This window comes from Excalfactoria chinensis, chromosome Z (genome assembly GCF_039878825.1).
Source record: "Excalfactoria chinensis isolate bCotChi1 chromosome Z, bCotChi1.hap2, whole genome shotgun sequence".
Classification (NCBI taxonomy): Eukaryota; Metazoa; Chordata; class Aves; order Galliformes; family Phasianidae; genus Excalfactoria; species Excalfactoria chinensis.
The window spans coordinates 24,718,094-24,739,771 of NC_092857.1; the positions used below are offsets into that span (position 1 = coordinate 24,718,094).

At 37.3% G+C, this 21,678-nt stretch overlaps 1 protein-coding gene across 1 annotated transcript; it reads right to left on the reverse strand.

Annotated features, from left to right (window-relative positions):
• Positions 1-1,013: 1,013 nt before the first annotated feature.
• On the reverse strand, positions 1,014-19,909 carry LOC140264536 (DNA topoisomerase 2-beta-like). Its single transcript, XM_072360388.1, has 23 exons — positions 19,796-19,909; positions 19,586-19,700; positions 17,571-17,692; positions 16,628-16,776; positions 15,829-16,060; positions 14,129-14,263; positions 13,452-13,652; positions 12,160-12,355; positions 11,935-12,026; positions 11,134-11,289; positions 10,885-10,968; positions 9,762-9,959; positions 9,065-9,209; positions 8,365-8,566; positions 7,787-7,869; positions 6,729-6,787; positions 5,512-5,545; positions 4,871-5,072; positions 4,293-4,375; positions 3,870-3,980; positions 2,009-2,125; positions 1,434-1,531; positions 1,014-1,239 (listed from the first exon to the last, which is right to left on the reverse strand). The coding sequence occupies exons 1-23, from the start codon at positions 19,907-19,909 to the stop codon at positions 1,078-1,080; spliced, it is 3,090 nt and encodes a 1,029-aa protein (XP_072216489.1). The 3' UTR covers positions 1,014-1,077.
• Positions 19,910-21,678: the final 1,769 nt, after the last annotated feature.

Genomic DNA, 21,678 nt, shown 5'->3' on the forward strand with positions numbered 1-21,678 from the left:
TTCCTTGTAAAAAGTACACGAAAATCCCTGCACTCGCAGAGAAGACATCGGTATCAGCATTAACTGCCAGATCAGTTATTCAGATGTCATTGGTTCCACTCTTAACGTCACTTTAAAATTGAAAAAGTGGTTTATTACCTGGCTGGTGACCTACCTACACCATTAACTACTGCATTTCTACAGTAATGGTAGCCTCCAAGGCAGAAACACTTCTCAGTGTTACCATGTTTTTGTTTACCTATTCACAAGCCATTAGGGAAACTTCATGGGATGATAACCAGCCGACTCATGTACAGCTTTCGAATGGGTGAGTCCAGGGTATTTCCTTAAGAGTCGGCCGCCAGGAACGAGCTGGGCTACGCGGCCTTCCAGGTGCTAGGGAAGTACAGACAGGACTTCCAGAAACACAAGGAGAGAATCTGCCTTCTTGGCCTTGTTAAATCACCATGAAGCAGAGTGAAAACTGTGGTAGAATGGTTAACAGATTTAAAGTGTCATTTTCTTAGGTTTCATTTAAAGCACTAGTGGATTTTTTTATTTTTTATTTTTTTATATATTCTAGCAAGTCTGTGATGTACTTTCACTGGCTCTGTTTGTACATTGAGATTGTTTAACAATGCTTTCTATGTTCATATACTGTTTACCTTTTTCCATGGAGTCTAGTGGCAAAGAATAAAATATATTTATTTTAAAAAAGCACCCGTGTGGCAGTCGGTCCCTCCGCCCCAACATTACACACACACAAGACGGAGAGTTTTCCATTTTTTAATGCTTAAACTTTATTTCAAAAAGCAGGTTTGCTGTTTGCAACCATGACAATTAAAATGTGCTTTAGCACCGCTGTCTAGAACATCTCTACAAGCCAGTCCGACAAATACATGACATTTCAATGAGTAAAAAAGAGCACAAAACTGTTGGTGTAAGCACAGAATGTTAAAATGCCCACACACAAGAATAAAACCCATCAATTACATTTGCCACATAAGATAAGTCAAATGTCCAAAAGTTTGCGACAGAAGGGACCAAAAGGACAACACAAGATAGTCGCTGGAAAACAGTTGTGTGCTCTTTGGGCACTTAATTAAACATATCAAAATCATCATCTTCATCGGACTCTGCAAAATACTTCACTTCTTTGCTAGCCCAACCTGTCCGGGGCTTCGGGGCAGTTTCGGAGGCAAAGCCTGACTGGAAGATTTCCACATCAGAATCCTGGTCGAAAGCGGCCTTCTTGGGTTTCTTTGGAAAACAAAAGACAAATCCTTTGTGAAGCTCTGTGCGTTTTGCATCGTGACATTCAGTCCTGAAGCAACTCTTCTCTAACAGCTCTAACATAATCACAGCTACACCCCGGTTACTACATCAGCACCCCGCCATAAGAACATGCATCTTTTACTGAAGTGAAAAGTGGAAAGGACCATGAGAGGACTGACCTTGCACGGTGTTGATTCAGGTGCCTTCTTCCCAGGGTTGTAATCACCTTCATTTTCTGAGCCAGATGCTTTCCTTTTCTTTGCCCCTCTCCCTTTTCCTAGGTGAGAGAACATAATTTCAATAAAACATCAGAGTTCAGCACACTGGAAAAAACAGCAGTGATATTGTTACATCTTATCACGTCTGTGTGTAAAGTTGAAATTCAGTTTACAGCTCAAGCTTCTTCTCAATAGGCAGAAAATACAACATAACAGTTGATTTTCTCAGTTTTATCTCTCTCTTTCATACTTCCTCTGGAGTTACCATTCTCTCATGGGGTTTGGAGTCATTAAATTCCCAACAGCGAAGGTCACTTAAGAAGTTCACAGCACTGACTGCCAAGAAACACCAGTGAACACTTTCTGTCATAGAACAAGCTCAGGGCTGAGTAATCTGCCGATGATTCATTTACTAATAAATCAGTGTGGTTCTTTTAGAGACTATCTCTGCTTCCCTTGAAATATAATCTTGAACCTGTGTTACAGAGAGCACAGACATCGTGTGATGCTAATCGACACCACACCTAAATTACTACCTTTGGGTGCCGCAGTCTTCTTTGGAATGCCAAATTCCAAATCCGAGTCAGAACTTACAGTTTCCATCTTCTTGGCCTTGGGAGCCCTTTTAGGTTTAGGTGGCACATCTACTTTTGCTGTTAGAAGTCAGAGATACCGAATGTGTTACATTCACATATTGCATAGAAATATCAAATTTTAATAAATTACAGAATAAATGGCAGATGTTAAAACGAGATGAGCCTCCTACACTTGAGGAAAACATACTTCAACTTTTATGTTAGAACTGTGAGAAATAAACAGGAATCCTTACTGAATTTCTATTACTGCTACACAACCTGTCTTGCCATCTTTATAATACAGTACTTGTATTGCTCCGAAAGCAATGCCTCCTATTCATTCTCATGGAAATTACAATGAATACAAAGAGCTCAATAGCACCATTCAATAGTGTTTTCATTATCTATGCCTTTTCACCGTCGATGAACAAGAGCTGTGCTGGTAAAAATCTGCCCCAGCAGAGGTGACCTACTGTCACTGTCAGCACTGCTGAAACGAACCCCTCACTGCCTCACTGTGCTCACTGTTTGGTGTCCATAAACATTCAGCAAGTGTTGATTAATGTCAATGGGTGCAATTTTTCCACATAGAAGAATTCATTTCCACCCCTTTGCTTCACCTGCACTTCCACATCAGACACCGTTTTGTCAGACTGCCCCTTTGCTGCCATCTGTTACATTGCAATGAAATGGAATGGAATACTGCTGGGAAGGTTCAACCTCGGCTGCCACACCACCACCATCCACCTCTGATATCGCGGGCCAACGTAATAAAACAGGAGGCATTGGTCTCGGAGCAGCCCTCATACATTCACACCACGGAGAAGTAATGCACTCCACATGTTGGAAGACAATCCAGCCTTTAACAAAACCCTCTGCTTCGCTACTGACCTATGTGTAATCTGTCAGCCCTGAATACCTTAAAGATAAGGAGCATGTAAAAAGCTCCACATAGCAGGAATGTGAACACTGGTGAGTACTCAAGCTTTCATCTGTGATACTGCTAAGGGAATGTCTTCAGACAGATGAGTGTCTCCAGAATCTTTTTGGTAGCGTTGCCTTTAACTGCTCCCTGCTGGAGAATCAGTGTACTGCTTTGTGTGATGGATGATACCTACTAAGTAGTCCAAGTATCACGGCCTGCTAATATTAAAAATAAAGCTCTCTTTGGCAGCAAGGAGAGGCTCCGGCAGCCTTTTAGATAGATCTTGAGAGTGAAGAACTGATACTTAGGTCGGAACTCGGAAGCCATATTTGAAAACAACAAATAGGTCTCTATAGATATCGCAATTAGAAGACAAAAGAACTATATTAGCATAAAGCAAGTCAGAGTCAGTTGATGCCAGAGATCAGAAAATTTCATATCAAATTGATCAAGGTCTGAGAAGAAATTTAACTCCTAACTATTCCTTTATTGTCCCTGGACTGAGAAAGGAATGTGGCCATACAGGTAACGAGACAGAACAAGCAGTCCTTCAGTATCAGCTTCCTGTCCTCCAAAATTCAAACTCTGAAGTCACAAAAAACCCCACGTACGACTGTTTGTAGTAATTGCTTCAGCTACACAATAGACATTCCCCTGTGAGGCACTCACCAGAAGGTGAGTGGATGGAACATTGCATGAACACAGAACTAAGGACATGACTAAAAGAATACCAGCTGAGTAATAACTAAGCTATTAAGTTATCACTACACTGTCAAAGAAATGGTGATCATGTACAGTTTGGGCAAAGGAGAGATGATGAAAACTGTGGAATGCTGTGAAGTGAATGGAAGTGAAGAACTTGAAAAAACTTGATTTACATTGTAATCCTACACTTACCTTTTTTAGCAGCTACTGTTTTACTTAGAATTTTCTCTGTTTCTTTTGAGGCGAAAGGTGATGAGAAAACAGGAGTAGAATCCTCCTCGTCACTGTCCAATTTTGTTGTATCTATAACCACAGAGTATGTTCAGAATAAGATTTGTTCACTGCATATTTTAAATCATCCTGATCGCTTACAGTCAAGATCAATCTCACAGATACACCTTTCTGATACTACAGCTAGGCTATGTGTGTACCGTGTGCCTACAATACAAGCCATGTTCCTCTAAGGATCAGAACCTCTTATTTCTTTTCCCCTGCATAAATCTCAATGTCATTACTCTTAAGACTACTGCGTTAAGTTTCTATTTATGACATAAAACCCCATACGTATTCTGTAAAAACTGCTAATGGTAATCAGATCAGTGAAATCAAGCTCACCATCATCTGTCTTCCGAGAGTAGGATGGCAATGAGAAAATGTTCCCAAAGTCTTGATTTTTCTTCTCTTGAGACATTTTTCTACTTCCAGACACAAGAAGAAATTGCATTAATTGCATTAAATCCATATTAAAATATGCAGACATTATAGCATCCATAAGAGCTTAAATTATTGTTTTGCATTCTAACACGTATCTAGCACTTCAACAGACAAATCCTTAATAAAATCCCTATCCTGTCATGCATCGTAACCATCTTAAATTGACAGCACTACATATTTATCAATAAGTCTGTATACCTGTTGGTACAAGAAGGAAAACAGAAATTTTTACTAAATACGATTAACAGATGACATTACTGACACTCTATCACAATTCGGTGAGCCATGTCTTCCCTGCCCAAGTCAGTTGCAATGGTGAGATGATAATATACACTTTCATTCCTCCCCAGAAACATATACATTTTATTTTACATCTTATGTGAAGATTAATAATTAATATTCTGTCAGTTTTCTTTAGAGGTTTCTGTATTCAAAAAAAAATTATCTAAAAATATATACTGCTGAGTTACAGTACTTACTCTGGAGATGGCTTTATTATGAATGGAGGGAAGTCATATTCATCTTCTTCTGAACTGTCTGAGAGAACGAACTCCTTCTCTCTGTCATTTATAGGTGGAGAAACTTTTACTTTCAGCTCATCTAAATCATTCTTATTGTTGGCATCATCATCGGCATCATCTTCTTCTTCTGACAAGTCAAATGTATACTTGGGCCTCTCAGCTAAAAGGAAAATACATTTTTACATACTTCAGTATAGTTACGTTACCACATAAATAAATGCAAGGGGAAGTCACTCAGCAGGGCCTGCCTCAGATTATAAAAGAATTTGAGGAAAAAAAAAAAAAAAAAGTCTTGTTTGAGTCTAGAAGAACAGAGGCACATAATTTAAACTGCTACCAAACATCAGAAGTAGTGCGACCAGCAGGAGCAGGGAGGTGATCCCCCTGTCCCTCTGTACTCAGCTCTGGCCAGACCGTATCTTGAACACCATGTTCAGTTTTTAGTCTTTCACTACATGAAAGAATCCAGGCCCTGAAGCATGTCCAGAGAAGGACAACAAAGCTGTGAGGAGACTGGGGCACACATCTTATGGTTGAGAGAACTGGGATTGTTCAGTCTGCAGAAGAGGAGGCTCATGGGTGATCTGATCACTCTTTACAACTGCGTGAAAGGAGGTTGTGGCGAGGTGGGGGCTGGCCTCCTCTCCCAGGTAACTAGAGACTGGATGACAGGGAATGGCTTCAAGATGCACCAGAGGAGGTTCAGTTTGGATATTAGCAAAAACCTCTTCTCTTCTATTTTTATTAATTTCTACTCTAGTATTTTGGATAAGGTGAAAGATTTCTGGATCAAGTTACAAAATCTTTCACAGCAACTCTTGGTCTTGTCACTAAGGGCTTTTTCATAAACATCACAGTGAAGAGAATAAAATGCAAGTTATCTGCAGCAGATAGACCTTTCACAGATACACCTTTCTGATACTACAGCTAGGCTATGTGTGTACCGTGTGCCTACAATACAAGCCATGTTCCTCTAAGGATCAGAACCTCTTATTTCTTTTCCCCTACATAAATCTCAATACCATTACTCTTAAGACTACTGCGTTAAGTTTCTATTTATGACATAAAACCCCGTACGTATTCTGTAAAAACTGCTAATGGTAATCAGATCAGTGAAATCAAGCTCACCATCATCTGTCTTCCGAGAGTAGGATGGCAATGAGAAAATGTTCCCAAAGTCTTGATTTTTCTTCTCTTGAGACATTTTTCTACTTCCAGACACAAGAAGAAATTGCATTAATTGCATTAACTCCATATTAAAATATGCAGACATTATAGCATCCATAAGAGCTTAAATTATTGTTTTGCATTCTAACACGTATCTAGCACTTCAACAGACAAATCCTTAATAAAATCCCTATCCTGTCATGCATCGTAACCATCTTAAATTGACAGCACTACATATTTATCAATAAGTCTGTATACCTGTTGGTACAAGAAGGAAAACAGAAATTTTTACTAAATACGATTAACAGATGACATTACTGACACTCTATCACAATTCGGTGAGCCATGTCTTCCCTGCCCAAGTCAGTTGCAATGGTGAGATGATAATATACACTTTCATTCCTCCCCAGAAACATATACATTTTATTTTACATCTTATGTGAAGATTAATAATTAATATTCTGTCAGTTTTCTTTAGAGGTTTCTGTATTCCAAAAAAAATTATCTAAAAATATATACTGCTGAGTTACAGTACTTACTCTGGAGATGGCTTTATTATGAATGGAGGGAAGTCATATTCATCTTCTTCTGAACTGTCTGAGAGAACGAACTCCTTCTCTCTGTCATTTATAGGTGGAGAAACTTTTACTTTCAGCTCATCTAAATCATTCTTATTGTTGGCATCATCATCGGCATCATCTTCTTCTTCTGACAAGTCAAATGTATACTTGGGCCTCTCAGCTAAAAGGAAAATACATTTTTACATACTTCAGTATAGTTACGTTACCACATAAATAAATGCAAGGGGAAGTCACTCAGCAGGGCCTGCCTCAGATTATAAAAGAACTTGAGGAAAAAAAAAAAAAAAGTCTTGTTTGAGTCTAGAAGAACAGAGGCACATAATTTAAACTGCTACCAAACATCAGAAGTAGTGCGACCAGCAGGAGCAGGGAGGTGATCCCCCTGTCCCTCTGTACTCAGCTCTGGCCAGACCGTATCTTGAACACCATGTTCAGTTTTTAGTCTTTCACTACATGAAAGAATCCAGGCCCTGAAGCATGTCCAGAGAAGGACAACAAAGCTGTGAGGAGACTGGGGCACACATCTTATGGTTGAGAGAACTGGGATTGTTCAGTCTGCAGAAGAGGAGGCTCATGGGTGATCTGATCACTCTTTACAACTGCGTGAAAGGAGGTTGTGGCGAGGTGGGGGCTGGCCTCCTCTCCCAGGTAACTAGAGACTGGATGACAGGGAATGGCTTCAAGATGCACCAGAGGAGGTTCAGTTTGGATATTAGCAAAAACCTCTTCTCTTCTATTTTTATTAATTTCTACTCTAGTATTTTGGATAAGGTGAAAGATTTCTGGATCAAGTTACAAAATCTTTCACAGCAACTCTTGGTCTGGTCACTAAGGGCTTTTTCATAAACATCACAGTGAAGAGAATAAAATGCAAGTTAATTGCAGCAGATAGACCTTTCACAGATACACCTTTCTGATACTACAGCTAGGCTATGTGTGTACCATGTGCCTACAATACAAGCCATGTTCCTCTAAGGATCAGAACCTCTTATTTCTTTTCCCCTGCATAAATCTCAATACCATTACTCTTAAGACTACTGCGTTAAGTTTCTATTTATGACATAAAACCCCGTACGTATTCTGTAAAAACTGCTAATGGTAATCAGATCAGTGAAATCAAGCTCACCATCATCTGTCTTCCGAGAGTAGGATGGCAATGAGAAAATGTTCCCAAAGTCTTGATTTTTCTTCTCTTGAGACATTTTTATACTTCCAGACACAGGAAGAAATTGCATTAATTGCATTAACTCCATATTAAAATATGCAGACATTATAGCATCCATAAGAGATTAAATTATTGTTTTACATTCTAACACGTATCTAGCACTTCAACAGACAAATCCTTAATAAAATCCCTATCCTGTCATGCATCGTAACCATCTTAAATTGACAGCACTACATGTTTATCAATAAGTCTGTATACCTGTTGGTACAAGAAGGAAAACAGAAATTTTTACTAAATACGATTAACAGATGACATTACTGACACTCTATCACAATTCGGTGAGCCATGTCTTCCCTGCCCAAGTCAGTTGCAATGGTGAGATGATAATATACACTTTCATTCCTCCCCAGAAACATATACATTTTATTTTACATCTTATGTGAAGATTAATAATTAATATTCTGTCAGTTTTCTTTAGAGGTTTCTGTATTCAAATAAAAATTATCTAAAAATATATACTGCTGAGTTACAGTACTTACTCTGGAGATGGCTTTATTTTGAATGGAGGGAAGTCATATTCATCTTCTTCTGAACTGTCTGAGAGAACGAACTCCTTCTCTCTGTCATTTATAGGTGGAGAAACTTTTACTTTCAGCTCATCTAAATCATTGCTACTGTTGGTATCATCATCGGCATCGTCTTCTTCTTCTGACAAGTCAAATGTATACTTGGGCCTCTCAGCTAAAAGAAAAATACATTTTTACATACTTCAGTATAGTTACGTTACCACATAAATAAAAGTGGCAGAGAACATACACGTCATATATTTTCATTTGTACACAATCTAATTATGTAATAAACAATCGATTTTTTTTCTACTCACATATTCAACGATTTAGATCCCTCCCCCTCAAACCCATATGTAGAAAGCAGAAGATCCCCATCTCAAGAGAAGCAGAATACTCTACAGAAATTTCAGTCAGTTACTACAACTAGAGAACCATAATAGATGTGTCCACATGTTTAACTTGAGCATTGAATACCTCTGCTTTTAATTTCCATGTATGCTGAAAGTAATACAGAAGTGTTTGGAAGTATTTCTGCACATCTCTTTAAGGAAGAAAATCAGATGAAATACTCATTGTGGTATATTTCCCTTCTCATAATGTGTTAAAAATACGATTAATGCAAAATTAGTACTCATTCAAGCTTAATGATGACTGCGTAAGGATATCTCACCAGGCTCCTCCTTCTCTCTCTTCACTTTAACGATTTTATCTGCTGGGGCTGCTGTATTCACCGAGTCATCCCCACCACCGTCAGCTTGCGCACCACCAAATTCTTCATCAAATTCCATTTTTATTGCTACAGCATCAGCATCACCCTAAAAATATTAACAAGTTGGTCAAAATAAAATTATACCTTTATATTCCAACAATAAATATTATAAATAAATAACAACCGGTGGTGCACAGTGTTAGAACCGCCGCTTGCAACACTGGAGGCCTGGGTTTGAATCCCCCCTGTGGCGCAAGTGGTAGAACTGCCGCTCTGCTACACTAGAGGGCTCAAATCCCAGGAGTTGGACTCGATGATCTCTAAGGTCCCTTCCAACTCGCACGATACTGTGATACTGTGATAAACTGCAATACAATTTTTAGAAGAGAATAAATTAAAGTAGACTATTATATTGCCAATTTTAATAGTATTGGAAGGGGAAAAAAAGCAACAAAAACACTCCAGCAATAAGTAGTCATAATAGGCTTTCAAATATAAAATAAGTCCAGCATTAATTTCTTTACACATTAAGTTAGAAAAACATCATACGTACATACAGTACTAATGGGGTCTAGTGGGATCTAGTCTTTGGATTTGCATTATCAGCACGGAAAAATATAGCAGTTAAAGAATGTAACTATAGCAACAGTTAGTTTACCTTTTGCCTTTTCAGCAATTTCCTACTGGCATCAGCTTTCATGGCAGATGTAATCTGTGGAACTATTCTTCTCCCAAATGGTGATGGCATGGTCTCTTCCAACTGAAGCTTCTTCATCTTGGGTTTACCAACTTCACCTTTTATTGGCTTGCCAATCATGCCAGCCAGAATGTCATCTCTTTCCTGTGCTTCTACTTTCTAACAAAAAACCAGGGGCGAGAGGGAAACATGTTCATTTTCAGTAAAGGCAAAACATGGTGCTTTTTCAGTCTTTTTTAACATGGAGTAGAAGACTGCCCTTAATTGTCAGCTGAATTATAGCGCACCTTTTACTAATGGAAAATCAATCACTTAATCTTGGTAAATTCTTCCCTACTTCATGTGGTTAAAAGCTACGCTTTTTTTCAAGCCCAAACAAATGAAAACTTTTGGACACTCTGGAATATCTTTCTTTCATCAAGTTCCTCTTCCTCACGTGTATCTCCAGGTACTGATATAACTTTTCAGTCCTTCGGTGTTTAAAGCAAGCAGTGAGCTTTTAGATTAAGTTTTATAAGGCACATTTTCCAGTCCTTTCCAGTTTTTTATTACAGAAGTTGAGGTTTCAGCACAGAATACTTCCAATTGCATCTGCACCATGAAGGTGCAGAGAAATAAACATCTTATTTGGATTATCCTGTGTTACTTCAAAAGATTACATCAGCCATTTTCAGGAAACACTGAAGGCTGAGGCTCAGCAATCATCAATACGCCTTTACCTTTTTGCCAGAGATACTAATGAGGCAAGGTAAAAGCCTTTTGTCTAGCACTTCTGGTCTACATGCTTTGTTCCCAAATTTGTGGCTTTACATTTGATAATGCTTCCTCACTTAGAATTGCTAGTTACTACTCCCAGTTTTTTTGACATTTGAAAACCAATTTGTTCCTGGTAGTTTTTCTTTCACAGACTTGGGAAAAGCACTGTACTGTACAAATACAAGAAAGAATCCCTGAGAACAAAACAGATTTCCCACTTGCCCCTATATTTGGAGAGCAATCTGCTTTTTGTTTTGGTTTGGTTTTTGTTTTGTTTTCTTTTTGCTTATTTTTAATATCTATTTTTAGAAAGATTTGTAAAACATACTTCAAGCTCTTCGACAAAAGCTGCTAAGTCTTCTTTCCAGAGATCTGAGGCAGATTTCCTTTTCAGGTCATTTAGTTCTCTCTCCTAAAATGTGAAAGTAGCATATAAAATATAAGTTTTTACGTTATGAGTTGGCTGAATCATAAGTTACAAGTAACTTAGTAAATACTGTCTGAACTGAACATTCACAATTGGGCACATCCGTAATTATTAAATCATTTCAAAATAAGCCTCTCACAGTGTACCAACCTTTGAATCTCTGTGCTTAATGAGCTCTTCCACATTCTCTTTTGTGAGAGACCACAGAGACATGTCTAAGATATAGTTAAAATCAGGGCCAGAAGTCGATCCAGAAGCAGAGGAAGCATCATCATTTGGGTTTTGTGGGTCCTCCTCTTCTGCTGCCTAAAGTGAAATATTCAGAATTAGACAGATGAATAATCTTAGCTCTGTAAATGAACAGCAGCAATTCCCCAAAATACCCTGATGGATTACTAAGGTGTTTCCTCGTGCATTCAGTAACAAGGAATTTTTTCTTGTCTTTTCCAAAAAGCCATGTTCCTGTCATTTCTTATGGCTGGACTGTTTAGTCATTGATGTAAGAATACAAAGCTGAACCTAACATTAGCAATACGCACCGTATCCCACTGGCTACAGAAACTTGTATTTTCCTAGCTATCTCACACAGGATGAAGATCTTTGCTCTCTGGACATGCACGTACATCTGTTTCTTTAGAAACGAGTACAGTTTTGTATAGCAGTATACAAAGTGCTATAAAAACCCTGAATGTATGAACTTCTCATTCTCAACCTTTATATCATCTAGTTGTCTTCTTAGAATTATCTATGTGGAATACCACCATTATGCAGCAATATTTGTATGTAAATTCGTATTTGTAAGAATGAAAGCCAATAAAAAGTAGTAATGATTAATCTTGTTAAAGTGTTGTGTCATAAATTAATCAGACTACTACAAAACCAAACATCTTGATAAATGAATATCATTTATAACAACAGCATCAAATGTATCCAGAGATTTCTGATCCTCACCTTTTCCTGTGCTTCTTTCCAAGCTTTAACTGGATCGGATTCATAGCCCCTCTGAGCCAACATTTGAATCAAGTCTCTTTTTGATCTATTCTCTACAATACAAACAAAAAACCAAAGTCAGTAATCGGTGTTGTGAAAGTCAATGTCTTACATACAAATACATTTTACGACATTTAAATCACTTCCAGATTTCTCCCTGGTTCTATTTTAGAGAGTGTAACTCACCTATGGCAATTTTCCCTTGTATCTTCTCCAGAATGAAGCGAGCTTGGTTGTTTAGCTTTGTAGATTCAGCACCCAGCATTCCCACAAGCCATTCCTTACGTAAACTATAATAATGTAATCGCAAATCAAAGAACTCCTTCAGAATGTCTTGCACAGTTTCATACTTCTTTAAACATCCCGTATGATCAAAGAGCACCTACAAAATAGATAACATATGGCTTGAAAGAGATTTCATAACTCAAGATTTTTAATCTTCCTGTATGAGTTTATTTCTATTGCTCTCACATGCACACTATATGAAGAATAGCATTTTGAAGACTGAGAGCTCAAACCTTCCTCTGGGACTATATAGCACATAGCTAGATAGATTATATTTTTAGTCACAAGTCAACTTAACATAAGATTTATGATTATATCTTCAAGAAAGAAAGCCCTGGAGAGGACACCAAAATTCAGATGAAACTACAATTCTATCTAAATTCACAACAACAATAATAATAATAATAATAATAATAATAATCGTATAACAGTTGAAGAGTATTTTTTATAATCTCTAACCTCCAGTGTGAAAACTGCCACTTTAAACATCTCAGAAATCCTTCAAGTACAAAGAAATAAATCATTTTTACTTCACAGGCAAAATCAATTCTGCCTGACTTCTGACACCTCCAGTTCAGACATTTATAGGTGGACTAGTCACCCTGGGCACCCCTTTCTAGTCAGCTGAAAGAAATAAATCCCTCTCTAGGGGAATTCATCTGTCTAAAGTATCTGTTTGGTAGGTGGATGCATAATGGACTCACACAGGCATCTAACTTTTTAACATGTTCACACCAGGACAGATTGATTCCTACACAAATACAAGCCTTACAGAGAGATTCTAGCAGTAGTCCCTACACTTACTCGAACCTGTGCAAAGTACAGTCACCTTGATCTGGTGCATTTGCTTTTCAAAAATAATCTACACAATAGATTGAGCAAGGCCATTTACAACACACACATGTGTGTATTTTTGCTTCGTGATAATGTTTGAAAGTAGTACCTGCCATAAAAAGACTAAAATTCTAGACAATTCCAGTGAACTTTCAAAATTCAAGTAGCCCAACATGGTCAAAAAAGCAAGACTTGCATTATCTCCAAGACAACTGAATTCAAACAGTTCACAATTACTTTTTGTCAGCAGCAAATCTGAAGAAGAGACTTGTCCATTTATGCCAAAATCACTACAAAAACATTCAAGTTTACAACAAGCAACTGTAAATATTCTGATAGCCAAACAGAAAAAAAGTTACCATAGAATCACAAGTAAGACTTGTTTGAAGCTTAAAGACTTCGTGCAATCCAGCAGCTTCTGCCTCTGCAAGTTTTTCTTCTGTCATCTTCACAACAAATTTCACAGTCGTATCAGTGTGGTATTCCTTGTAGTCACAAATTAATGCTGGAGTTTTTTCAGTTCCATTCAACAGTGGTTCCAGAACCTGTTCTCTGTACACCTATTAAGAAAAAGATAGCAAAAAACCAGAAACACTTATTTCAACTTCTTTAGATTCCTCATTCTTTAAACCAAGCTCACAACCAAGCTCAGATTTCAACTTGTGTACCACAACTGAAGCCAGTGATAATTTACTAAACCAATACAACCTGCAAAATGAAAGCTGGGATTAGAACAAACATAAGAGCCATTGTACAAGGTCAAGAAAGTCTACTTAAAAATAAATAAATAAATAAAAAGATGGGGGGGGAAGGGAAGGGAATTATGTATTAACTCAGCAGAAGAAGCAGTGATTCTTTGTAGTATAGACAGTAGATGAGATGGTACAAGTAGAACCCTCTTTTACAAAGGCAAAGAAAAGAATGAAACCATGTTTCTTTCCAAGTGCATAAAATGATCAGAAGTGGACTAAAATGTTCTCCTGCGTGTAGGATAAAACTGTTTAATTTAGAGCTTTTTTTCTTTACTGTAACTTACCTGGGTCCATGTTCTTACAGGTAGCTCTGTAATTTCTACAGTGTTTCTGTCCACCACAAATATTTCACCACTGACCACATACTGGTTTTGACCAAGTTCTTGAATGGTTCCTCTGAAGTTTTTGTAGTTTGGAAGCTGAAATTGCAATAAAAATCTGTGGGATACTAAGAAACTTTGTAATAAGATACGGAAGATATTTGTTTTTCCCCATGCACCATACAGCTATCACTTTATACTGTGCTAATCCATCAACCAGCCCCTCATGCTGGTAATAATCTTACGTCATGGTTTTATCATTACCAGAAAAAGCCAAAAAGATACACATGTGCAAGTGACAGAAGCAATTACCTTATTACCTAAAGAGTAGGTACATAATTAAGATGTAGCTGAATCCAGAAAGGTGGAATTTGTCTTTCTTTGGTTTGTTGGTTGTGAGATTCTGTTTGTTTTGAATTTTTTTTTTTTTATTTAAGTGGCATTTTTTATTTTTTTTTTAATTTGGATTTCCTTTTGTATGATTTTTTTTCTTTTTCCCCAGAAAACAGCAAACACAGCTAACACCGGACAGAAAGTGCATAAATACCCCAGTCTCACTCTAAGTTTACATCGGCACTAAAAGAAATGGAGAAGCTGGGCTACCTTCCCTAGTCATTTACTTTTTTTATTCATGTGCTGTTTGGCAAAGATAGTGGAACCCATTCAGTTTAAACATCAACTAATGTGGTGACAGACTTTTAATTACTGTTATTATTTATTTTAACTGAATTGATTCCCTTACCCAGTTTACCATGCAGCCACAAACACATACCAGAATACAGAAAGGAGACTAAAAGAGGCAGTTCTGCCTCCATCTATCACAGTGAGGCTTCAATTGACTTTGAGACTACACAGAAGGCCTAAGAGTCCTAAGGGAAGGGCAATGGATTGCATTAATTAAAAAAATTCTAATTATTGTTCCCAAGAATTTGAAAAAGAAAATTCACCGAGTCATGAAAACTGATATTGCACTCTCAGAGGCAGTGAAATGTGATCTAAGTAGAGATGTTTCTGCCCCTAGGACTTAGACAACACAAAGTAGCAATACCCACTTATCAATTAGTTGTAAAGGTTAAATAGATGACGATAGCTGTTGATTACAAAGGTTCTGGGTTCACACGAGTATTCTTACTGTGCAAAGTGTTTTTGAAATATACACCACTTCCAAGAACTTCTTGTAAAATTTCAAATAAAGGAGCAGAAGCTACGTACAGTTCAGCAGCTGCTGACTTTCTTGAACAGTGACAGTACCTTCTCCTATGCTTACAGATGTGTTGAAGATTTGGATAAGACGGTGGAAATTTTATATTTGGCTGAAGATAAATACTTGCACCTCGTATAAGAAATAGCAGCACAACTTTCTACTCTACTCCCATGCAAAATGACTATCTTTAGGACTTGAAACTTTGAAGTCTTACTGTCAACAGAGAACAGAAAGTCCTCTGAAATAACTGGAAATCCACAAATTGCACTGTTTCTTTTCTTCAAGATGAACTTCTCCACATCACTTTCCAACAGTCAAGTAAGGCAAAATTACCAGACAATTCAACCAATTCAACTACTTCACTAATCAAGCATTCATGGAGTTATATGACTACATTTCCTAAGCACAAAATTAGATTTGATTACCAAATGGATAAAATGCTAGTGTATATTATTTTTACCATGGGATGGGGATCTAAGCCATCCAGCATTCGTCTGACGTTGTTTACAATCTCTCTGGTATCATAGTTTGGGAGTTTGCAAGCACATCCAGTACCGATTCCTTCAGCTCCATTTACTAAAACCATAGGAATGATGGGAATATACCATCTAGGCTCTACACGTTGGTTGTCATCATAAAGGAATTTCAGCAAGTTGTCATCCACTGATGGAAAAAGAAGCCGGGCTAAAGGGCTTTAAAAAAGAAAGAAAATAAAAATCTGTTTAACTGGAGTCCCACTGGTTTCATGTATAAGTGCTTTAACCCACAGAGTGTCCAAATATGACCTATTTTTTCATCTCTTCTATTCTTTGCCATTCTGAAGCTGAAATTACAATGTAATGTCGCACCTCCTGAGAAAACAAAGTTCTTCCCAATAGAATGGCATATAATAGCAGATGATGTCTTCCTTCCCAATTATGCATGTACATAATACACTAACAAATGATCACACAGCACGCAGACCTAAGTCTACAGCATTTTCAGTCTTCATCTTTATAATTCAAAGTTTAATTCCTTGAAAGCTACATTTTCTACAGCAGTTCTATGCATAGAAAATCTCTGCAGAAAACTCAAGATGGAAAACCACACTTACAAACATAAGGCAAAATTTGAGCACTAACAGCTATCAAAATAGACTAATCTCCTATCCCTTTCACATAAAAAAATACAAATAAATAAATAAAATCCTTTACTGTTGTGAAAGGACTACTTCAGGAATAAAGCTTCTCAAAAGCTTAAACCGTTGACAATATCTTTACCTTAGCATAGTGAAAATACAGCGAGAGCTGGCAGCATCCTTTCCACCATGAAGCCTGGTACCAAATTGACCAATAGGTTGTAGAAGATTAACATTGTTACTTCCAACAAAGTTCTGAGCCAAGTTGACAATAGTCATCATTAATGCTTGCTGCAAGAAAATACATGTTCACAGAAATAAACATTAGAAGTACACTCTTTCCTAATCAGTCAATAATGCAGATTTTCAATGCCCAGGAATTCTGTGACTGGCCTGACCTCAGTTTCAAAGAAGTCAGCTTGAGGAAGAAATATAGCCTCTTACTAGAGCTACTGGCAAAGCATAATGCTCCCTCTTTCATAGCCACATTGCCTCCCTGAATTAAATGTCCTTGTACTCAATGCTTAGAAAAACCCAAAGTTTTCTCAATTTTTTTTAACGCACTTTTCTGGAGTAATTCAAGGGGCAAAAAATGATTGCACCTGCTTTCTCTTGCACAAACTACATCTCACTGCATTCAAAGGCAAAGATGAAAGGATGGAAAGAGGATGAATATGGCAACTCGTGTTGATATTCCAGATAAACACAAATAAACAAGAGTAAGAAATAACCGTTGTTTCAATCTTGTATCAGGTTTTGGAGAACACTGTACTCTATTTTTTGTTCAACACCAACAATTTCCATTGCACATAGTTACTATGATGGAGAATCTGGAAGAAGTTTACTATGGAATTATTTACTTACCATTTCTCCATAATCCATAAACTACGTGGTAATACCACCTTGCATAAGGACTTGGAAGGAATGGAAATACATTTTCTTTTTAAATTATTTACTGCTTGGCTCAAACTCTTTAGAATTAAATCTGTAATTACTACTTTGAGTCAAAAGATTCGGAATTTTAATACAGTAAACATTGTACACAGGCTACAAATTCTCACAGCTTTTCTACTCTTCGTACTCACCTCCCCATAGTGATAAGCTGACATTTCAGCAACAGAACCAGCCAGCTGAGCAACCTTTACTTCACGTTTATCATTCCTCTTAAAGCAAGTGAACAAAACTTTGCGCTGCCCTGGTTTTAAACCTAGTAAGAAGAAGATGCCATTTTCAACACATAAAAAAGCATTGGTTTCCAAGGGAAAAAAAAAAAACAACAACTTGATTTTGCTTTATTCTCATCTCTAAACTCTGGAAAGAAGCTTAAACTTTAGAGTAAAATTATAATTTGAACAAAATAAATTCTTTTCAATTATTGTAAAATAATAGAAATAATGATAGAAATGATTATTATAACAAAAAGTCACCCAAAGAGTGGAAACTTCACCCTTTGAGCCAGTAGCACTCAACACTATTCTAAGAAGTAGAACTTCATCCTAAATGTACCTCTGCAAGTTAATAGTTGTTTCTTTCCAGTATAGCAAGCAAAATCTTTTTCCTAAGAATCAACACAAATCCAGCAGTGACAACTGTAATTGTAGCTTACACTTCTTTTAAAGCACTCTGAAAGTTAACTATTTCTGTTAAAATAAAAATACGTGCTATTTCTATCCCTTCTAGATCTTTTACAGTTTTAAGAAACCATTCTCTTTGATCTTTATCATTTAGGTACACTTGATGGACCTGTACACTTGAAGTACACTCTCTTTGTGGAAGGAACCATATAATTTTTCTGCATACCATCTCTAACTGATAACCAAAACATGCTTATTCATCTATTCATTGTTTCAACTCACATACGCTACTAAAATGCATTTAAATACGCATTACTAACCTAGGTAAGAGCAAAAGTTGAAAAAAAAAAAAGACATGACTTCAGTCTCCCCTTCATTTAGGTACATAAAATCTATTATTTTATTTATTTTTAAATAATGGGTCTGTATCATGTTCTCTAGCATAATGACAGTAACAGGATTTCCTTCACAGAGGAAAATCACCAGGAAATAAGAAAGCTGTAACTGTTAAGAGATGGTCAAAATTTTCTTTTTCTGTATTTTTTTCTGAGATTTGCCAATTGAACACCCTGTTGTTTACCACCTGTGATAGTGAAGAACAGAATCTGACCTTCCGAGCAGTTCAGAGATACATGATCAGAAGCAAAATTAGACCCAAAGCTAACAGTGACATGAATAGCAATTATGTATGTTTACATCTTATATACATGTACACATAGAAATTAGATTGCATTATGTTTACATGTTATTTATGTGTCTATAATATAATATAATACATGTGTTCCTCATAGAAAGGTTCCCTTCTAGTTTTCTTACACTTCTGTACAGATAAATGCTCTTGCAGCATTAGATATTTTGGTGTGAGCTTGTAGCATCAAGAATGCTGAATACCACGGCTATAAAAAGTTTGTTGGAAACTGGAGATAAATGCTTTTTCTTTTTTGTCTTATGAAACCTCGAGGTCTTTTTTACCATATCTTCGTAAGCATATTTATACTGACAAAAATACAGGCAGAAATTTCTGTTCATGCTGCCTGCAGACAGCTTTACACATGAAGCACAAACTGTGCAGTAAGAGCTGCTTCTTTTCATACGCCATTGCAAAGGAAGAGTTAGTAAATCTGATTTAGAGAACCATAGGATGACTGCATGAAGGATCAGTAAGCACTAAAAGAGTGTTTGTGCTACACGATGGGAGAATACATTTCATCCTTTCATTTTTATCTAAATTCAGATGACAACTTGAATTGTAATTATTAAGCACTTCAAAGACTTGCTTTTTCTGACTGCTTAAGTAGAAGCAAAGTACTTGTAATGTCCAGGGTTAAGCTTAAAGGCTACAAAGTATCAGTTTAAACTTCTTCCCAGAAGAACTGTCACAAGTCCTCAGCATATAAATGACAACAACAAAAATACAGAAGTCTTCTAAACTCTGTCTAAATAGATTGGCTTTCAAACCAAATCACAAGTTTAAAAAAACAATAAAAGAGAATATTCCAACAAATCATCATAAACTGTCAGCTTACCATCAACAAGGGAGGGAATAGATCCTTCGTTGTCTGAATTTGAGAAAGGGATCGTCTCCTCGTTAACGATGTCATCGTAGGTCAAATGTGTTGTCTCTGGACTATATAAAAATGGCTGAAAAAAACCCACATACATTATTCACTCAATACAAACACCTTGTTACATTTAAATCTCATCCACAAGATTTGTTACTATTGTTTAGGACTCACTTCAGGACGGCCATGTAGCCAACCCTGTTGACTGTCCTCCATGAAGTCTGTTAACCATTCTTTTCGATCATCAATCTTCTTCTTACTGAACGCCTGAAAAAATTTCAGTTTCATAATATTGTAAGTGTAGATATGTTTGTATAAACATATAAACAGATATGTTTGTATAAACACCCAGAAAACAGAGCACAGAAAGTTCTGCTCGAATGTGCACAAGAACTTCTTTACAGGGAGGGTGACGGAGCACTGGACCAGGCTGCCCAGGGGGTTGTGGAGTCTGGAGATATTCAAGACCCGCCTGGACACCTACCTGTGCGACCTGGGGTAGGAAACTATCTGATCAAGTATTCAGTATTTAAATAGATAAACCATGTGATTAATGCTTACATTTATGCAGCAGTACTTGCTTGTGACCTATTGGACACTCCCGCAGAAGGTTTTTCTAACTCACACTGACAGCTTAACAAAACTGATGATTTATAAAGACTAAATGAGAATTTAGGCTAGCTGACAGTCCTTACGAATACAAGGCATCACTTTAAAACAACAGCTTATCACTATAAAATGACACAAAAGTGTTCCGAAAGACTGATCTGTTACAGAAGTAGAGTTCCCATCCAGTGAGTTTCTTCTCCAAAAAAAAGAAGAATGCATAAAACTGAATATGCAGTTCAAGTAAAATTTTAACTACTTTGGGAAAATTCTGTGAGTTACTGAAGTACTACGTTTTTTATGATGGAGTAAAAGACAGAGATACCATCGTTTCAAGCACTCTCCTGCATAAGAGAAAGGGATAAAGTAATATCACCCTGTTCAGCTTCAGCTTGGCTGCCTCTGTGAGCAAAGCTCAACAGTTTGACAAGTCAGAATGTTAACAGTTTTTGGCTCAAAGCTTGCTCAGTGGCAGCCATCTGAGATAGAACCCGCTCAGCAAGCTTTTGGAGTTAATGGTTAATTACCATGAGCGCAGTGGTAAGAGGATGGATGTGCTGTTCCTCCTGACGAGCAAGATGCGAGTACGAGCAAGATGCGAGTACCTCAACTGCTACTGTCACTGTGACAAACAGAACACGAGGCCCCTGCTAACTAGGGAGTGCCCCAACAAACAGGTGTTGCCCCGGTAACGGAAAGGATGCAATAGAGAGGATAAGATCCCAAGGAAGAGCAGGTACCCCTCTACCCAACTGCATATCAAATGAGATACCACTGACCAACTTGCTGCCTCCCTGCAGACCAACAAGACGCCGCTGGATCCCTGATGGGGACTATCCTTGCTCTATAAATCATTTGCTAGAATTTTTCTCTTTTCTCGCCAACTTTCAATAATAAATCAATAATAAATAAAATCAATTGTAATAAATGAATTGGAAAACACTGGCTTTGTTTGCTGTCTTCATCTTTTTCTGGGTATATATATGTGTGTATTGAACCATCTCTTCTAATAATTGGAGTGAGACACAGACCTCCGAAGGCTTCAGCTTAAGCTGTTGTAAAAACATGGCTAAAATCCTACAGTTTTATTCTGGATCCTTTCCATGTGTCTATATAATTCCTGGACCAATTGAGTGACAAATGACCAGAAGCATTACTAGGAAAATAAGTCCTTATGAGCACGGAAGAATTTAGAATGTGAAATAATATTTTTCTTGTCATGAGATCTGGTAGGACCTACAATCTTAAACCCCATTATACTTGAAGTTGAGCTTAGGGCTTGGATTATAGCTTGCAGCAGCAAAAATATGGATGGGAATACAAATGAAGCTTCTGTTAACAGAATTAGGAGTAGTCAGAAGTTCTTCCCTGAGTAATAGATGACTAATTTCATACAGAATTGACAGGATATCATTTTAGACAATAAGTATCAGTCTTAACAGGTTATTTGG